The 17,846-nt window shown below is 57.8% G+C and overlaps 2 protein-coding genes across 3 annotated transcripts; both read left to right on the top strand.

Moving 5' to 3' along the window:
• Nucleotides 1-313: 313 nt before the first annotated feature.
• On the top strand, nucleotides 314-8,206 carry ECHS1 (enoyl-CoA hydratase, short chain 1). Its single transcript, XM_047825259.1, has 8 exons — nucleotides 314-464; nucleotides 1,621-1,818; nucleotides 2,319-2,446; nucleotides 3,230-3,329; nucleotides 4,503-4,607; nucleotides 5,088-5,207; nucleotides 6,723-6,790; nucleotides 7,768-8,206. The coding sequence occupies exons 1-8, from the start codon at nucleotides 377-379 to the stop codon at nucleotides 7,831-7,833; spliced, it is 873 nt and encodes a 290-aa protein (XP_047681215.1). The 5' UTR covers nucleotides 314-376; the 3' UTR covers nucleotides 7,834-8,206.
• Nucleotides 8,207-12,252: 4,046 nt separating this feature from the next.
• FUOM (fucose mutarotase) lies at nucleotides 12,253-17,846 on the top strand. Of its 2 annotated transcripts, none has more exons than XM_047825260.1 (6): nucleotides 12,253-13,990; nucleotides 14,701-14,769; nucleotides 16,147-16,292; nucleotides 16,483-16,581; nucleotides 17,213-17,286; nucleotides 17,550-17,846. In XM_047825260.1, exons 1-6 carry the CDS (start codon nucleotides 13,906-13,908, stop codon nucleotides 17,614-17,616), a joined length of 540 nt encoding a protein of 179 aa, XP_047681216.1. In that variant the 5' UTR covers nucleotides 12,253-13,905; the 3' UTR covers nucleotides 17,617-17,846. The 2 variants fall into 2 exon arrangements, with proteins under 2 accessions (XP_047681216.1, XP_047681217.1); XM_047825261.1 differs by having other exon boundaries at nucleotides 12,257-13,990; nucleotides 16,222-16,292.

Genomic DNA, 17,846 nt, shown 5'->3' with positions numbered 1-17,846 from the left:
AGGGCCGAAGGCTAAAGGTCAAGGTCAAGAAGAGGCCCCGGCAGCCCCTGGCGACCTTCCTGGGCACGTCAGGCGGCTTGACTGGGGTCCCCACGGGCGGTCAGACAGCGGCGGGCCTGGCCCTCGGCATCTTCAGGGCTGGTGTCCGCCGCCCGGAGCCCCCCGAAATCCCTCAGCCCACCGCCACCACCCGCGCGCCGGGTTTGGCTCCTCGAGCCTCGACCCCTTCCCCCGGCCTCGTCACGCCCCCTTCCGGCACGCCGCTGGTCTCGCGATGCCCTCGCCTTCTCGCGACGCCGGCCAGGAGGCGGGCCGGGCCCTGACTGGCGGAGCCGGGGGCGGCTCCGCGGGGCGGGGCGACTCGTCCCAGAGCGCCATGGCAGCCCTGCGCGCCCTGCTGCCCTGCGTCCGCGGCCCGCTGCACCCCCGGCTCGGCTGCGCGGCCCTGCGCGCCTTCGCCTCGGGTGAGTGCGGGGCCGAGGGCGCGGACCCGGGGTGGGGGCCCGGCACCGCGGCCGCACCTGGGACTCCCGGGCCTGACCCTGCTCGACTCCGGAGCTGACCCCTCAGCACCCGCAGTCGCCGCCAGGGCCTGACCCCGCCCCTCAGCACCTGCCGCCTCCCCCGCTGGGCTCTGGTGTTAGTGGTGCCCCCTCAGTTGGGATCAGGACCACGTGCCGAGACCGCTGGCCGTTTCAGTTTGCTTGTTGGTTTTCGGGAGTTCAAGAGAAGGTGCAGTTGGGGCCTCGGGATTGGAAACGGCCACGTGCTTGGTCCGGCAGGCCTCCAGTGCGGGCCGCCCGTGTCCGCTGCTGCCCCAGGTCTGGCCGGCCCGTCCCGCACTCAGCCTTCAGCTGGGGCGCGGGCCTCCCGAGGAGCGCTTGGCTTGTCCCTGAGCTGGGCGAATCCCTGCCTCCTCTTCCTTTGGAGGGTACCCACGCAGGTACCCACGTGACTGCCCGCTGCCACGGCCCGTGGTCTTACCCTCCGTTTCTTTGAGGTTCCCTTCTGCCCCTGACCTGCAGTCAGCAGTCGTTTCCCAGGCAGCATTCGTGCTGCTCCTAAGTATTTTCCGTGTCGCTCCCCAACCGACCCCCAGGGTAGGTGCCGATCCTCACCCCACACACACCTGTGGTTTCCCAGGTTACACTTCTTCCTCTCCAGGCCTTACTGACCCCCCAAATCTGAGCGGCCTGACCCTCCCGGCCGCGGCAGTCACCTTTTCCCTGTGTGTGCCTCCTGCTGTGTTCTGTCCGCAGCTTGGTTCTGCCACCGAGTTGGCACTTGTTGAAGGAACCTATGTCCCCATCCCTTGTTTCTGCAGGGTCACGGGATGTCCCTAGTGCAGGTTCTGGGCAGTGTTGACCAGCACATGCAGGAGAAGGAAGGCCGCCGTGGGCTGCTATTTATTGTTGGGTTTGCTTTCCAGCTTAAGGAAATGTTCACACTTCTGTGAGGGTAGAGACTGGTACAGAGGCCACCCATGAGGCTGAAAGCTGTGTGCTGCTGCCTGAGGACTGGGCCGGGGACATGTCAGGGTCACTCCGTCCCCTGACGGGTTAAGTCCCGCTAGTTCGATGCCTACGTGAATGGAAATCCCTTTGTCCCCTCTCACCCCAGGTGCCGACTTTCAGTACCTCATCACAGAAAAGAAGGGGAAGGACGGCAACGTGGGGCTGATCCAACTGAACCGCCCCAAAGCACTCAACGCGCTCTGCAATGGCCTGATAACGGAGCTCAACCAGGCACTGGACGCCTTTGAGGAGGACCCCGCTGTGGGGGCCATCGTCCTCACGGGTGGGGAGAAGGCATTTGCAGGTGTGTGGGCAGCATGGCCGCCGGTCAGCCAGGTGTTGGAGGGGCGGTCTGACCGTGGCACGTGGCATTGTGGGCACTTAGACCTCCGCGGCAGCATCAGAAGCTTTAGTACTGGGGGTTTCTTTAAATGTAAAGCGTAAACGACACCAGTATTTCTTCAAATAACTGCTCTGTCTGTTTAACATTCAAGTGTGCTCCACCAGCAAAATGAGTTTGAGAGGAATTCAGGTCCCCGACAGTCGGGTTTTATGTGCGTTGAGGGCTTAAGTGACTAATGAATAAGCTTCTGAGTCCCGCTTGCACCTGGTTCCTATCCCGCGGTCCCTCTGTGTCACCTCCGTCAACAAATACCATGGTGTATCGCCTCTGTCCCTGCTGCCGGCTCTGTCCCTGTGGCCATCGCCTCACAGGTCCTGCTTGGCCGTTCCTACACACTCACAGCTCCCATAGCAACATGGGGTCTCTGCTCTCGTAACTGGGACCTCGTTTCCACCCCCCAGCTGGAGCCGACATCAAGGAGATGCAGAGCCGAACGTTCCAGGACTGTTACTCCAGCATGTTCTTGAGCCACTGGGACCGACTTGCCCGGGTTAAGAAGCCAGTCATAGCTGCTGTCAATGGCTACGCCGTGAGTGTCGGGCCACACCTCCTCTCAGCACACTGGCAGGCATCAAATAACCGATTTTTGTTTTGAAAAGGCAGAGTGTAGTTACCAGCCAGCATGCCCTTCCTACCAAGTGATGCCAAAGACCCGGGAAGCACAGAGAGAACACATTACAGCACTGGCTTTTGTTAGTGGACGTTCAACCGCTGGCTTTCTGGTTCCTTTGTTAGGAGAGCCCCTCCGTCCCCACCGCAGCCCCCATGACTCCAGGGAACGACTGCCTCTACTAGGTTATAGGCTGTGTTCTGCCTTTTCTGTACAGTTTTAATGGCTGTAACCTGCCCTGCACCTGTAAACTGACAGCCTCTGCCGCCGTTGAGAGACGTGTTCTCCGCGTGGTAGTTCAGGGACTCTGTCCAGGCACATGGGCACTCAAAGGCACTGGGGCTGGTCGTAGCGAAGTGATGAAGGCAGCTCTGTTAGTGATCCTTTAACAAAGCTCCCCTTGGGTAAGCCGGGGTCAGCCAGTCGGGTTTATTGGACCACCATCCTGCCTGCTAATTCATGAACTCCCTGGCTGCCTTCGAGGCTGCCTTCGAGCCTGTGGGACCCACAGAGCTGAGAGAGTTTGCTGTTGGGCCCGTTGCCAGCATCGGCCATTTGTGGGTAACTTATGGGAACACGGAACTAACTTTGCATCTCTTGTGTGAATCTTGCTACTCTTGGGCAGGTTCATTTTAACAGAAAATTTAGGCAGATAGAGTGAATTTCTGACTGGGTTTCCTGGTGGCGCCTCATGTTTTGCAGCTTGGTGGCGGCTGCGAACTTGCTATGATGTGTGACATCATTTATGCGGGAGAGAAAGCCCAGTTTGCGCAGCCGGAAATCCTACTAGGAACCATTCCAGGTAAAGCGTGATGACCTCTCTAACGTAAAGTCTTCCTTCAGATAATTCTCTGGAATTTGCCCACGTCTCAGGAAGTGATGGGCTTTTCCACCAATAGACAAAAGCATGCAGCTTGCATCTGACGAGGGACCCCGGGCTGCCGAACGAGCACTGGCCCAGCGGCCACCTTTCTGCTCCCATTGCTACCTTTGCTGGCCAGCACACTAAGCCCCAGTGGACACAACAGTGCTCAGACAGTGGCTCAAGAGCCTCCGGCTGCGCAGTCTCCTTTAATGACAGCCCGATTCCTTGTCAGACACTAGTAGGAGTGGCCGGCTGCATATTGCATTATAGCTGCAGTGATTCTGGCTTGTGACCCCAGGTTCAACAGAGCAGGGAATCAGATACCACACGAGGAGGCTGACGGGATCCGTGGGCAAACAGTGACCTCTCTGTGCCCTGGGGACCACTTGATGAGGACTCCTGGCTCACTTCCCACAGGGTCTCTGCCCTGCATGCAGAGCCTGGAGCTCACAGTATCTCCTGAGCAGCCCGGCAGGCAGGGAGCAGCTGTGGGGTCAGATACGGGCAAGGAAAGCCCTGGATGAGCTCTGCTGACCACTGGGCTCTTCTGTCCTTGTGCCCAAGGCCTGCACTTCCTTGAAATAGTACCTGAGCCTGCTGGACTGTGGGTATCTCCCTCAGGTGGTCCCCTTGGCTCATCCTGGCAGCCTGGGGTTCAGCGTGGGGCAGATGACTGGGCAGATCACTTTTTCCAGCTGCAGAGTGTCAAGTGAGCAGGAGGGTGAGTGGGGTGCACAGAAGCCAGCACTGGAGATAAAGACACACTCAACAGCCCAGGAGGTGGAGCCCTTGGTCTCACTCCATACCCTGAGGGCAGCAGGCCACTGTCAGAGGCCACCCCAGCTGCCCTCCAGGTTGCGCGGGGCCAGGGTCTGAGCAGTCTGACTCCTGCCAGAGAGCTGCTCATGCAGAGGACTCGGCCTGCCAGGCGTGGGGCCTGAGTAGGAAAAGGAGCCTCCCCTGAGGGCTTTAAGTTGCCTCCTTCCTGCCCACCTGCCCCACCCACGGGGCCCATCTTCACCCCTCAGAACTTGCTGGAAGTGTGTCTGTAGCGTCTTGGCTTGCACTGGCCATGAACTGGCTGTGACCTGCAGCCTTCTGTGCCTGCAGGTGCAGGGGGCACCCAGAGACTGACCCGTGCTGTTGGAAAGTCACTGGCCATGGAGATGGTCCTCACTGGTGACCGGATCTCTGCCCAGGATGCCAAGCAAGCAGGTGGGAGCCAGCGCTGCCCCATGGAGCCGCCCTCACGGGGAGCTGAGTAGAGAGGGGAGGGCTGTGTCCAGCTGTGCTTTCCGGTGTCCCGAGAACCCCGGGGACAGCTGCCTTTGTTTTTTATTGGGAATGTCCCATGTATAAAATGACTAAAACAAACATCTGGTTAAAGAATCATTAGAAAACCATCCTGTTTCCCAAGCCCAGTGTCAGCGGTGGGGGATCTTGGAGACCCTCGGCGGACACACTCCTTCTCTGCCCCTGGGGGACTCTCTTTTCCTAATTTATGTGTCTGTGAGAGCCTAGTGGCCCCAGCAGCAGAGGACATCGGCCCCACCTCAGGGATGGCGTGGAGCCTTTACTGTGTCACTGCAGCCCCTTGTTAGCACCCAGAAGACCCGGGCTCTTGGCACAGCATCATGACTCAGAAAAACATAACCAGTGCTGTTTTCCCATGTTATTTACCTTTTTGTGTTTTAGGTCTTGTAAGCAAAATTTTTCCTGTGGAGACACTGGTCGAAGAAGCCATCCGGTGTGCGGAGAAAATTGCCAGCAATTCCAAAATCATAGCAGCAATGGCCAAAGAGTCCGTGAATGCAGGTGGGGGTTCTGCCAGGAGGCGGAGGTCCAAGGGCCGGGCAGCACAGGAACAGTCGTGAGCCTCGAGGCTTTGGTTCTAAGTCATGCATCTTAACCCACCCTGGACAGAAATCACGAGGTTCTTCATGTTGTGATCCTGGCTCTTTGTAGAGTTCTAGTTTTTGGTTGCTGGCTACAGATTCTCCTGAAACCTTCTGAGTCCCCTTGCTGTCACAACCCAAGGAAGGAGCCAGCCTGAGGGACAGAGGGTGACGAGCTCTGGGCTACAGGGAAATGGGGGGGATGGGCAGGATGGTCCCTAGAGTGAAACCAGTCTGGCTCCTGAGAAAGTCGGCTCAGCCCCCAGAACCTGGTGGGGGATGCTTCCCTGTCCGCAGCAGGGTGTGGGCTGTGCCGTGGGCAGGGCCGGATGGGTAGTATAGGCTCGTGGACACCCTTGTGAACTGGGGTCAGCGTGCCTGCTGCCCCTCGTGGCTCCGGACTCCATCTGCTCTCTACCGGCCAAGTGGCTGTGGCCCTTCTGAGAATTTCTGGAGTTTTAACGGAGCACGTGGTCCAGGTATTGGGGGGTCTTGCCTGGTGCTGCCTAGAAGACCGTGGGCCCGAGATGGCTGCTGAGGCCCCGGGGCCTGCACTCATATGCGGGAAAGCTGGTCACCCTGGGCTGCCGCCACCTTATTTGAGTGAGCTGGTGTTTGTGACACTTCACTGCGGGGGTGTGTGGGTAGCACACACTCCAGAAGCGGACGCTGCTGTTCCTGCAGAGTGTCTGTGAGGCCACAGTCAGAGGCACCTGCCACCGTTCCACCCCTCGCCCAGGACCTGCTGCTCCTGGTGCTCAGCCAAGAGAAACACTGCACCTTCGCCAGAAAGACGGGGCCCAGAGCAATGGTGTTCTTACTGCCCGGGACTCCAGGACTCTGTTCTGGCACAATGTTCCTTTTTCTGGTTTTCATTCCCTTTTTTGTTTTTAATAAATCCTCTTTTTTCTTCTTTTTTTTGTAATTTTTATTTATTTTGAGAGAAAGCACAAGCAGGGGAGGGGCAGAGGGAGAGGGAAAATCCCCAACAGGCTCCACACTGTCAGCGCAGAGGCTGACACAGGACTCAGTCCCACGAACCATGAGATCATGACCTGAGCCAAAGTCCGAGGCTCCACTGACTGAGCCACCCAGGCACCCCTTTAATTCTTATTTTTTTAATGTTTTGTGAAATACATCTACTTCTGTAGACTCCCAGATTCTCTTGTGATTGGACAGAGTTGGTCGTTAAACCCTTTTACTCATTTCCTCACGCCTCTGTTTTCTCGGCCACTGGGCAGGAAGCTCAGGAAGCCCTCTGAGCAGGTGGCTTTGCTGATGTCTCAGCCAGGGAGGGCTTCCCAGGCTGCGGTCTCGATCATGGTGAAATTGAGGTTGATGTGGGTCAGCGGGAAATGTTCCCTATCACTGTAAAAAATGTATATGTTCCCACATCTAACACCAGAGTTCATGACTTAAGGATTTTCTTTTTCAGCTTTTGAAATGACATTAACAGAGGGAAACAAGTTGGAGAAGAAGCTCTTCTATTCAACGTTCGCTACTGTGAGTAAACAACACTCAGATGAAGCGTCACAAGTGTCCCAGCCATAAAAATCACGGAGAATTTCCTTGTAGATTTTTTCATTAGATACCATTTCCCTTTGGTTGAACCATTCACTTCCCCAGTAACTGGATCAGATGTATCCTGTCCGTGAGCATGATTTTCGCAAATAAGTGCAGTGTATGGAAGCTCTTACAGGGTGACTTCCTGTTACGGAAGGTCTTAGGAACTGCACTCTTAGACAGCAAGCTCCCGTATGTAAATGCAGTCCGCTTGCCCATAATTTTCCTAGATCCGTCAAATTTCTGGGAACGGAATTTGAATGTGTTCTGAAATTGCAACCCAGAGCTTCAGAACAGTGTTTTCTAGGATTTCTGACAGTGACCGAAAGGTGGTCAGTCTTGTAATGGTCATTAAAACCTCTTTTTTATCAGAAAGTCTTACGTAGGTGTTTCATAAAAGATCAGAAATAGCTTTGCCTGTCGAGGGAGTGAAGGTATGTGTGTGCACTTGCGCGTGCAGGGAAGGGTGTGTGTGTACGTGTGTGCACATGCGCGCACGCAGAGAAAGGTGCAAGGTGGGCTCGCACCCCGTGTCCTGCTCCTTGGCACTCAGGATACTCGTTGACACAGACCGCCACTAAACCAGGTGCAGAACAGGTGAATGACCCAAACACGTGCATCTGAGCTTCTCTGTGGATGAGAGTTTATTTGACATGTAAATCAGTGGCCCCTGAATGATCAGACTTGGGGCTGAGTGACATATAAAACTGCCATTTCCAGGCCAACCCTAAGTGGTCAGGGAATCTGGGTCACTCCCAGGTTTCCAGGCGATCCCAATGCAGGACCCTCCCTCCCGGTGCCCCCACCACTCTGGAAATCGGAGGGCAGAGGAACCCGACAGACTGAGCGAACCCCAGACAGGCTGAGCCCCGCGCTTGACAAATGTCCATCTCCGCCTTTTTTCCCTTTCCCACCAGGAAGACCGGAAGGAAGGGATGACTGCATTTGTGGAAAAGAGAAAGGCCAGTTTCAAAGACCAGTGAGCGCCTCTGTCTCCGCCTTGAAGTCTCTACTTAAAGAGAGAAAATACAGTCTGACAGTTTTAGAAGCAAATCAGTCCTTCTCTTGTAAAGGGCTGTGTGGGGGACACTCAGCTCCTTGGGGCTCGTGCTCTCAGTGGTGGGCAGTCTGAACCCAGCGGCCGTGAGAATCGGCACTTGGAGTGTGTTCACGTCCTGACTAAGCATATTCTTCTTAATCAGATTCTGCTCAGGACGCCAGGGGGGCTCAGTTGGTTGAGCGTCCGACTCTTGATTTCAGCTCAGGTCACGATCTCACAGTTCATGAGACCAAGCCCCACGTCAGGCTCTGCGCTAACAGCACAGAGCCTGCTTGAGGTTCTCTGCCTTGAGGGTCTGTCTCTCTCTCTCTCTGCCTCTTCACCCTGCTTGCGCGCACACACTCTCAAAATAAACTGAAAATAATTCTGCTCACGAGCCTTTGGCGTGTTTAAGTTTTTACTCAATTTCAGGAACTGAGATAGTGTGTACAGCGTGTCACGTTCAGATGGAAGTGTGTCCCCTGCTGGGTCGCTGTGTGGTTTCACAGCCAGTGAACGTGCCGCTCCGAGGGTCGCGCTGCTGACTACGTGGCAGACATAAATCGCATCGTGCCTTTCTCCTCTGGAGGTGAGCATCACATCGCTGTGCAAACTTCCGCTTTGTTGTTGTGACGACAGTCACACAGCACAGAAGTCCATAAAGTAAGTCACCCATCACACAGGGTAACCACTGCTAACAGGCACGGAGCTTTCTAGATATTTCTGTGCACACACGTGCACACATGAGTACGGAGCTCAGTTTTCTTTTTTATAAAAATGGAATTCTGCATCCACGCTTCTCCAAAGTGCACTGACTGGTTGTCTTCTACTCCCGTCCTACGAGTGCACCCCCTTCTCGTGTTTGACGAGCATTCTTTTACTTGTGGTAAAATATATGTAATGTACAGGTTACCATCTCGTCCGTTTTTAACTCTCCAAGTGTGTTCGCGGTGTTTTCCCTGCTGCCCGTCTCCATGCTGCTTCATCCTCCGAACAGAGACTCTGTCCCCATTAAACACTAACCCCTGTTCCAAACCGTGACCTCTCAGCCTTGGTGCTGCCTCGGCCACCTTCTTTCTGTGTCCAGGAATCTAGTGTGTTTCCAAGTTCTGTCCAGGTCATAGCACACAATGGAGTTTGATTTCTTCTCATGGCTGAGTAATGTTCCTGCGAGCATCCCACCCGATGGCCCTGAAATACATAATTATGCAGGTATGTTGTGGTTTATTTCCCCTGGTGTTGGATATTAGGCTGCGTCCAGTATCCAATTACCAGAACTGTGTGCAAAACACCGTGGTGAGCATTCTGTGTGTGAATCCTCGTGCTTCAGCGTGAGCGTGTCTGTAAGATTTTGAGAAGTGAGCCTGTCAAGGGACAGGCTGCCTGTGACAGGGACCTGCCCTACCCCGTCCCATCTAAACTCGTCGGCTAGCCTCTCCCTGGTGCTTCTCAGGGCCAGGCAGGCTGAGTCTCCGGCACTGACGTTAGGCACCACATGCATCCGAACCGAACCCCTGGGGTGTTTGCTGGAATGCACGTGCCCCCAGACCTAGACCAGAACCATGGGGGCCCTGGTATGTGAGGTCTCCAAGGCATCCAGCGGAAACTGCGGTAGGAGACCGAATTTCTACAGCACGTCTCCTCTGTTGGCTTCAGACTCTGGTGGGCCAGCTGCGTCCCCTGGATCACACCATGCAGGGCACTGGGTAATGGAGGGACCCCAGTCACAGGAGACCACCCACACCCCACCAGACGTCTGCTGCTCAATTCTTGGGCCAGCACAGCGTGGTGCTCCAAACCGTCCCTCACCAGGTCCGTGAGCAAAAGCCCTGCACCACAGGACGGAGACCCATGTCCTGCCTGAGAGCTTCAGGGATGAAGCAAGCAGTCACTACCCCAGGGTAGGGGCCCAGCCTCAGAACATCATCGGACCCTCTGAGGTGAGGCCGGGACGTGAGCATCTACGGGTGAGCGCCAGGCACCATGGGGACCCAGCTAGCTGTCGACGCTGGTGCATGTGGCACAGCAGCTGCCGGTTAACTGATGGGCCCGGGTGAGGGGAAAGCGCCTGCCGGCTGCCACGCCATCCTCAGCCCTCACCCTGCCAGCGTTGCTCTACAGAGACAGCCCCACCTGTCAGGGGACGGTGAGTGCTGCTCACAAACCAGGGCAGAGCTCTGCCCACGCAGGGACTCGTCCAGGAGCTGAGCCTCAGAGCGCACATCCCTGGGAGCCCTCTCTCCCTGTGGCTCGGTGGTGACCCGGGAGCACTCGTGACAGTTGCCTCCTCCACTGTGTCCTGCAGGTAGGTGTGGGCAGGTAGTCCAGAGGCTGGAACACAGCTGAGATCATTTCTGGACGTGCAGATCCAGTCACAGTCTTGGGCTGGGATAGGGCCAGGAGTGTGTACCCCCCGCCCCAGGAAATGAGCTGAATGCTTGACAAAGAGTTGAAATGACCTTCTGTAAAGCTTGGCTGTCTGAACACCTTAGATGACATGCTCTTGTGTTTTGGTTACATTTGTGCAGCAAAGCCGGGCACTGGGCCACAACAGGAATTCTGATCCTATGCAGACCGTTTGCCCTGCAGGTATTAGCACTGCGGGCTTCACCCAGGACCTGTTCTCCTGTGCTTCGTGGTCAGAAATAAGTGAGTTTGGAGCAGGCTCCAGAAGGGAGGTGTTGAGAGGCAGGCGGGAGTTCCCCTGCTCCCCGGGGCTGAGAGTGCAGACGGAAGGCAGGGTGATATTCTTTACAGATAAGCCTCGGTCTCAGACCGTGTGACATGGGCAGAAGTAGGTACGAGGGAATGGGATTCGGGCCGCACCGAACAGGCTCTCTGGGCAGGTCACCAGGAAGCTGGGCATTCTTCGGGCGATAGATGTGGAAATACTCATTTATTAAAGCTGAATGCATAACTGAGGGTTTGTGCTGGATGGCATAACACCTATCGCAGATTCTAGAATGAACAAGCAGAGGTGTCCGAGGAAAGAAACCTGAAAGTTGGAGAAATCCATTTGTTTAATTTTTCACAGGCATGAGGCAGCAGCCTCTGTAATTTGATCGAGCAATGTGCCCCAGGATTGTGAGGAGCTGGGGTTTTTCATTTTTTTTTTTAATGTTTATTTATTTTAGAGAGAGGGGGGGAGACACAGAATCCAAAGCAGGCTCCAGGCTCTAGGCTCCAGGCTCCAGGCTCCGAGCTGTCAGCACAGAGCCCGACGCAGAGCTCGAACTCACAAACCGTGAGATCATAACTTGAGCCAAAGTCGGACGCTTAACTGATTGAACCACCCAGGCGCCTCCTGAGGAGCCAGTTTTGAGAGGCCCATCTGAGACTTGTCTTCACGCCCTGTCTTAGCCGTGTGCAGCCAGAAGCCAAGAAATTGTTAAACATTGAACACGCACGTCAGAGTCTCCGTGTGCCTCACATGTCTGTATCCACAGGGTTATTTGGGCTCCAGAACTTGGCAGAGACAGGAGCCCACCCCCTAGGCCTGGTGGAGTGAGAGCTGGCTTGGGGGCTCTGGGCTGAGCTGCAGGGAGGCTAGCACGCGGCCACAGGCTTTGCCGTGAGTGACAGCATCGCTGGCAGCCCTGAGCAGGACACTGCCCGGGGGCCACAAACCCCGAGGCGAAGCTCCCACTCCCTTGGAGTTAATGGACTTCTGGCCCCATATTGTTTGGGGTTTTGATTTGTTTTGAAGCTGAAACCTTGCCTTACTTATCTCTCTGTACCAGATTGGCTTCTCCCCTCATGTTTGCACACTTCCATTTTGGAGTTCAAACTGCTCAGGCACAACCCTCACCCAGGGTGGAGGCAGCCACTCAGATGGCCCAGGTACAGGCCCTGCTGGCCTTCCCCTGCCCCCCGCCCCCGCTCCCCCCTCCCCCTTCCAGCCCCTGGCGGCTCCTGCCTTCACCCTGCCCAACCGGGCAGCCCAGGGCCCTGCGTTCCTGGCCCTGCCAGATGCCAGGCTGGTTTCCAACTGTCTCCTCAACCAGCCAAGCACCCCAGGGCCCAGCAGGAAAACACAGAGACATCTTTTCTTTCTTTCTTTCTTTCTTTCTTTCTTTCTTTCTTTCTTTCTTTCCTTTCTTTCTTTTTTTTTTTTTTTTTTTTTTGCTGTGGCTTTGTTGTCTTTCATGTACAGAACCTTCCCAGGAGAAGCCAGGCCTCCCAGCATTCCCAGAACCACAGGGCTGAGGGTCATGACAATAGCACGGACCACACAACCCTGAGTCCATGTGGCAGTGAAGCGGAAGAAGGTGGGCTCCAGAAGGAGAGAGGCTGCCCACGGCTCTGGGTCGGGCCGTCTCCCACTGGGCAGGTGAGCAGGGCCGCACTGTGAGGTGAGGCCCTGGGGCTAAGGGCCGGCTGGAGCTGAACAGGATCCCCATCTGCACACTGGGCAGTGAGGTTCGGTGGTGGGTCTTTACGTGGGGTACGACCAGGCCAGCACACGTGTGCACATCTGCTCTGCTGTCTGCCCTCCAGGCTGAGTGTGGGAGCAGATGGGAAGAGAGTAGACACAGATTGAAGGCCAACGACAGTGTTGGTGGAGCTCTTGGTGTCCATCTTAGCAGGGCCCAGGAGCCACCTGCATCAGCCAGCTAGAGCTGTGTAACAAATTACCCCTAAACTTAGTGGCTTAGGGCAGCAATCACTAGCCATTCTCACAGTCTGTATGGGTCAGCTTGTCTTTATCCCACTGTGTCTGGGGCCTAAGCTGGGGCCTCCTGACCACTCACTCACTCTTATGGTGGTTGGTGCTGCATCAGCGGGGCCTAGCTGGAGCCAAGGACCAACATATCCACCAGGAGGCTCTCCATGTGTCTTGGGCTTCCTGCCAATATGGTGACTGGGTTCCCTGGACAAGTGTTCTGAGGACAGAATCAGGAGGAAGCCGTGCTGCCTTTTATGACCTAACCTCAGAAGCCAGACAGCACCATTTCCAGCATATTCTATTGGTCAAAGCAGTTACAAAGGTCCACCTGGTTCAAGGGAAGGGAATAAACCCCATCCTTCAGTGGAGATGTGCCCGTGGCACTGTGGGATGGCAGTCAGCTACCGGCTACCAGGATCAGGCCCCAGAACCTGACAGAGCCCTGGACACAGACAGGCTGTGGGGTGCCCTGCTGTGGAAGTGGGCATCTTCCAGCAAGGAGTGTACAGGAGGTGGTGACACCCTGAGATGGTTGGTGATCCTGGCTCTTAAGGAGGGAGCCCAGCATCCAGATTCCAGGTGGCAGGGACAAGGGTCAGCAGGCAGGGGACTCTGGCCAGCTGAAGGCAAGGTGCTCCCTCTGTTTACCGGAAGGAGCTGTGGATCCAGCACACCCCCCCCCCCCAGTCTGGACACCCCATCTTGGGAAGGTGGGGGTGGGAAGATCCAGTCTTGAGGAAAGCTGGCAGGTCAGGGCACTGCTGTCCTGGGATGGGGCGCTATACCCCAGTCAGTTACCTGAGGGGTGTCAGCAGGCCGACACTTGGGGGACAGGGTGGAAAACGCCAATGGGGTGCTCCCAGCACACCCACTTAGCCCAGAGGCCACAGCTGCCTGCCCTCCAGGGTTCCCCCACCCCAGGGCAGGCCGGCGAGTGTCCTGAAGGAAGAATGTTGGTTAAAGAAGTCTGACAGGTCTGATCACCCGCCCTTCCCCACTCAGTGACACCAGAGACCCAGCGGTCTGGGGTGCGACTGGGGGGCTCAGCCTGGCCTGGGGGCATAGCGGAGGCTGGCGGGGAGGCCGCGAGGGGCGGCAGCGGAGAGCTCGGACCATAAACACACGACGCCCGGGTCTTGGACGTGGCGGGGAACGCGAGGCCCAGGAAGACGCCTGTGGGGCTGGGCCGGTTGTCACCACCCCTGCCCAGGGTCAGCCAGCGCGGCTCTGAGCTTCCAGCCCCAGGTTCGCCTCGCGCGGTCCCGCCCCTTCCGTCGAGGCCCCGCCTGCTCCGCTCCAGGCCCCGCCCCTTCCGTCGAGGCCCCGCCCCCCGCTCCAGACCCCGCGAGCATGGTGGTGCTGAAGGGCATCCCAGCGCTGCTGTCCCCCGAGCTGCTCTACGCCCTGGCGCGGATGGGGCACGGAGACGAGATCGGTGAGCGCGGAGGGGACAGGGCCTCGGGGGCCCCCACCCTCGGAAGAAGCCGGGCAGGTGGCCCGGCCAGGAGACGACGACTCCCGCTTCCAGGGAAGGGTGGTGGGGGCATTGCATAGGCCGCCCCATCCGACTTCCCAGTAGGACACTCCCTCCTTCCCCGTCCGGCGTCCTTTAGGAAACTGAGGCCCGGGCGGTGGCCCAAGCCCCTGCCCCGCTTTGGTTGGTCCCAGAAGGTCACGAGGACAGCGACCCTTGCTCCAGGCAGGGCTGTGTCCGGAGGCCCGGCCCCTCCATCAGCCTGGCTTTTGGGGGTGGGGGGGCGGCCAAGTTCCCAGCTCCGGCTTCAGGCCCGGTGTGCTGTTTCCAGACCCCTTCCCAGACGGCCCCCGAAGGGTCACACCAATTTGTTTGCGGCGCTTTATCTTTTCCTGGGGCCGTGGGCCTCGGACGGGGGCAGCTTCTCAGGAGGGGACGCCCCTGCTGGGTGGAGGCCGCGGGTCCAAAATCCGCCCTCGTCCTGGAAACACCTGCAGTTTCTACACCACTGGGAAACTCCCTGTCCCCTCCCCCCACCTCTGATGGGAGGGGTCGGAGAGGGCAGTGAGCAGGTGACCCGAGGTCTGCGCCCACCCACGAAGTTGGAAGATGGGCTGCGCAGACCCAAGGACCCACCAAGGAATGTCTAATCAGGTTGTATGGCTGTTCAGTTTTTGCAGACGTGAACTTCCCCACCTCCTCCATATGCAGGTGTGGCCCGGAGGAGATCCGTGCCGACGGTGAGTTGGCCACCTCTGACAGGGTGGATTAGGGTGGATGGGCAGTCGTCCCCGCTCTGGGCTCCCCAAGTGTGGCAGCTCTGTCCCCATCCCCACTCATTACCCAAGCACCCACCAGTGAGCCAGAAAATCCCGGTACCAGGACCCTCTTCAACCCCAACCCCAGAGATGACCCTGGGCCTCCTGCTCCATCTGAGACACCAGTTGGTAACTTCATGCAAGTGCGGAAACTGAGGCCCAGAGCCTCATCGGCTGGCTGAGCACTAGTACACCCAGGTCAGGTGTTCACTAGAAATCCCAGTACTGGTGGCCTGGCCTCACGGGCTCCAGGTGCCCACGTGCTCTGTTTCTAAGACCCTCTGACCCTAAGGGGTGGGCAGGAGGCTTGACTTGGAGAGTTCTGGAACCAGATCCCCAAGGTGATAGAGGTAACAGACTTGTACCGAGAGTAAGGTCTGGGCAGGGGGGATAAGAGCAGCAGCGTCCTGTCCTACCTGGGCTGGCACTGGGCTCAAACTGGGCATGGCTGTTTCCCCACCCTCAGCGATGCCGTGAGGGGGACATGACTCTCCGTGGAGAGGCGAGGTCACTGAGGCACAGAGATGTGAAACGTGGGCTAACCCCTCCCCCGCCCTGCCCCGGACAACGCAGGCCAGTGGTCTGAGGCACGTTCAGTGGGCTGCCAGCTCCAGACCCTTGGCTTCCACTCCCTGCTGACAGAGATGAGCCAGCTGTGCCTCAGTTTACACCATGAGCCAGATGACCCAAGGAGGATGGGCCGTGGGAAAGGCCAAATGCTGGGAGGCAAGGAGCAGCCAAGCCTCCAAGCGACGCACACACCCTGCATGTTAGTGGAAACTAGCAGTTAGGGGTCGGAGCCAGGCTTGCGGACAAGTCAACCACCAAGAAGAGCAGAGAAGACGGCAAAAGGAAGTGCTCTCGGGGTTTCTCACCAGCAGTTTCTGTATTTCCCAGTTTTGTACGATGCGCACGAGTTCTTTAACCATCAGGACCCAATTCTACGGGAGAACTGGGGCCGTGGGCACAGCCTCTTCCCCGGCCCTACTATGCTCACCACAGGATAAGAGTGGCAACCCAGGGGTCATGTCGGGGGACTTCTGGGCTCAGGGAAGTGGCCCAGGTGCCCTTCCTGATAGATGACTTTGAGGTCACCACCAATAACCTGTGTAGTGCAGTGAAGGGGGACGGGCAGGGCAGGCCCAGAGCCAGGATGGCCACAGGGCGGGGAGATGCCAGTGTGGCCCCAATAAGTGTCCCCAGGCGGGCAGCACGTGCCTGCAGGCCCTTCTCTGTCCTGGGCCCAAGTGCATTCTTGCTGGCCAGCTGAGTGAGGCCCAGGGGGAACGGTGTGGACAGGCCAACAGGGCAGGTGGCACCATCGGCAGCCAGGTGGGAGAGGACTGGAGTCTCAGGCTGGCACTGTGCCCTCAGGCCTGGGCATCCCGCAGCTCCTGGAGGCCGTGCTGAAGCTGCTGCCCCTGGACACCTACGTAGAGAGCCCAGTGAGTGCCTTTTCCACTTGCTTTCTTCTTTGTCAGACCTCAGGGGGCCCACTTGCCTTGAGTGGGGAGGAATGTGTCCCCGAAGGGCTCTGACCCTGAACGGAGGACCCCTGAACTGTCACCCAGTGTGGGGGCCTGGTAGCACCCAGGGCAACTAGACAGACTGCGAAGCTGACCCCTCTGTGCCTAGGCTGCTGTCATGGACCTGGTGCCCAGCGACAGGACGAAGGGCCTTCAGACCCCAGTGTGGAGGAGCTACCAGTCCATCCTGTCCGGGGCTGGCTGCACGGTGAGACTGCGGCCCCACCAGGAAAGCTTCACCTCCTTGGAGGCCAGGAGGAGCACAAGACCGAGGCCCCAAATTCCATGCTACAGTTGTCTCAGCACTTGCCTTCCCTCCACAGAAGAGTGACCCTGGGGATGTGGCTGTGCCCTGCCTCAGGATCCTGACCTGGCTTCGCCTAGGGTCCCTCCCCCACGCCAGCCTGTCTGAGCGGAGCCAGGGGGAAGTGGGGTGCCCCGGCCCCTGTCTTGTGGTCAGAGGCCTGGCCAATGCCGTGTGTCACCCACACATTGTGAGGGGGTGGGCTTGTCCTCCAAGAACCACCCGCTGGCAGGTGTGTTGGGCAGGACCCACCTGAGGAGAGGATGCTTGGGGCTTCTGTCCTGGGCAGGCACCCTCCCGCCCTCAGGCCAGCTCCAAGGGACACAAGGGCCTCAGGCAGATGGCCACCACAGCCCCCCATGCTCCTGCCCGTCCAGCCCTCACAGCTCAGAGGCCAAGCATCCTTAGGACCCCAGCAAGGAGAGCCAGAGAAATGAACCTCAGAGCAGCCATGTGACCTCATGCCCCTGCTACCTGCTTGGACCCTTGAGGGTTTCTGAGCAAGGTCCCTGGACCATGACATTTTGCCTTCCAGGACATCCTGGCGAAGATAGAGAGGTTTGAGTTTTATGCGCGGGCCAAGAAGGCTTTTGCTGTTGTAGCAACTGGGTGAGTTCTGGCCAGGCCCATGGGGTCCTGCTGGTCCTGCTGGGTCTGGGCCATGCTGGGCCCTCCTCCCCACTCCAGAGCCCCCCCTACTCTCTGCTCAGCCCTGCCCTGACTGAGACTGGATGCCCCACTGGGAATATGACTGCCAAGGGATTTGCCTGATGACCGGTCCCTGGATTAGTCTAGCGCCTGGGGTGAAGGTGGGCCAGGTGGGTGGCAGAACAGCGGGCCCCAGCCTGGTGCTCAGCTCACTTCTTATGCAGGGAGACAGCCCTCTACGGAAACCTCATCCTCAAGAAGGGGGTGCTGGCCCCCGACGCCCTCTGCTAGGCCTGGCGAAGACCACAGGGCCCAGGAGGAAATCTGGATCTCTGAGCCAGACGACAGACGAGCTGGCCCCGCTCTGGAGCACCCAGACTGCAGCCAACCGGGAGCCCCGGGGGGCCAGGCCAGTCCTGGGAGGGGTCTGGGACTGGGATGCACCCAATTTATGAAAATATCAGAAACCGTAGTGGTTTGTCAGTGTCCAGAGGCCTCAACAACAGCCCCACCCTCACAAA

The sequence above is a fragment of the Prionailurus viverrinus genome, chromosome D2, assembly GCF_022837055.1.
Source record: "Prionailurus viverrinus isolate Anna chromosome D2, UM_Priviv_1.0, whole genome shotgun sequence".
Lineage (NCBI taxonomy): Eukaryota > Metazoa > Chordata > Mammalia > Carnivora > Felidae > Prionailurus > Prionailurus viverrinus.
This window is presented reverse-complemented; position numbering and strand designations above follow the sequence as displayed.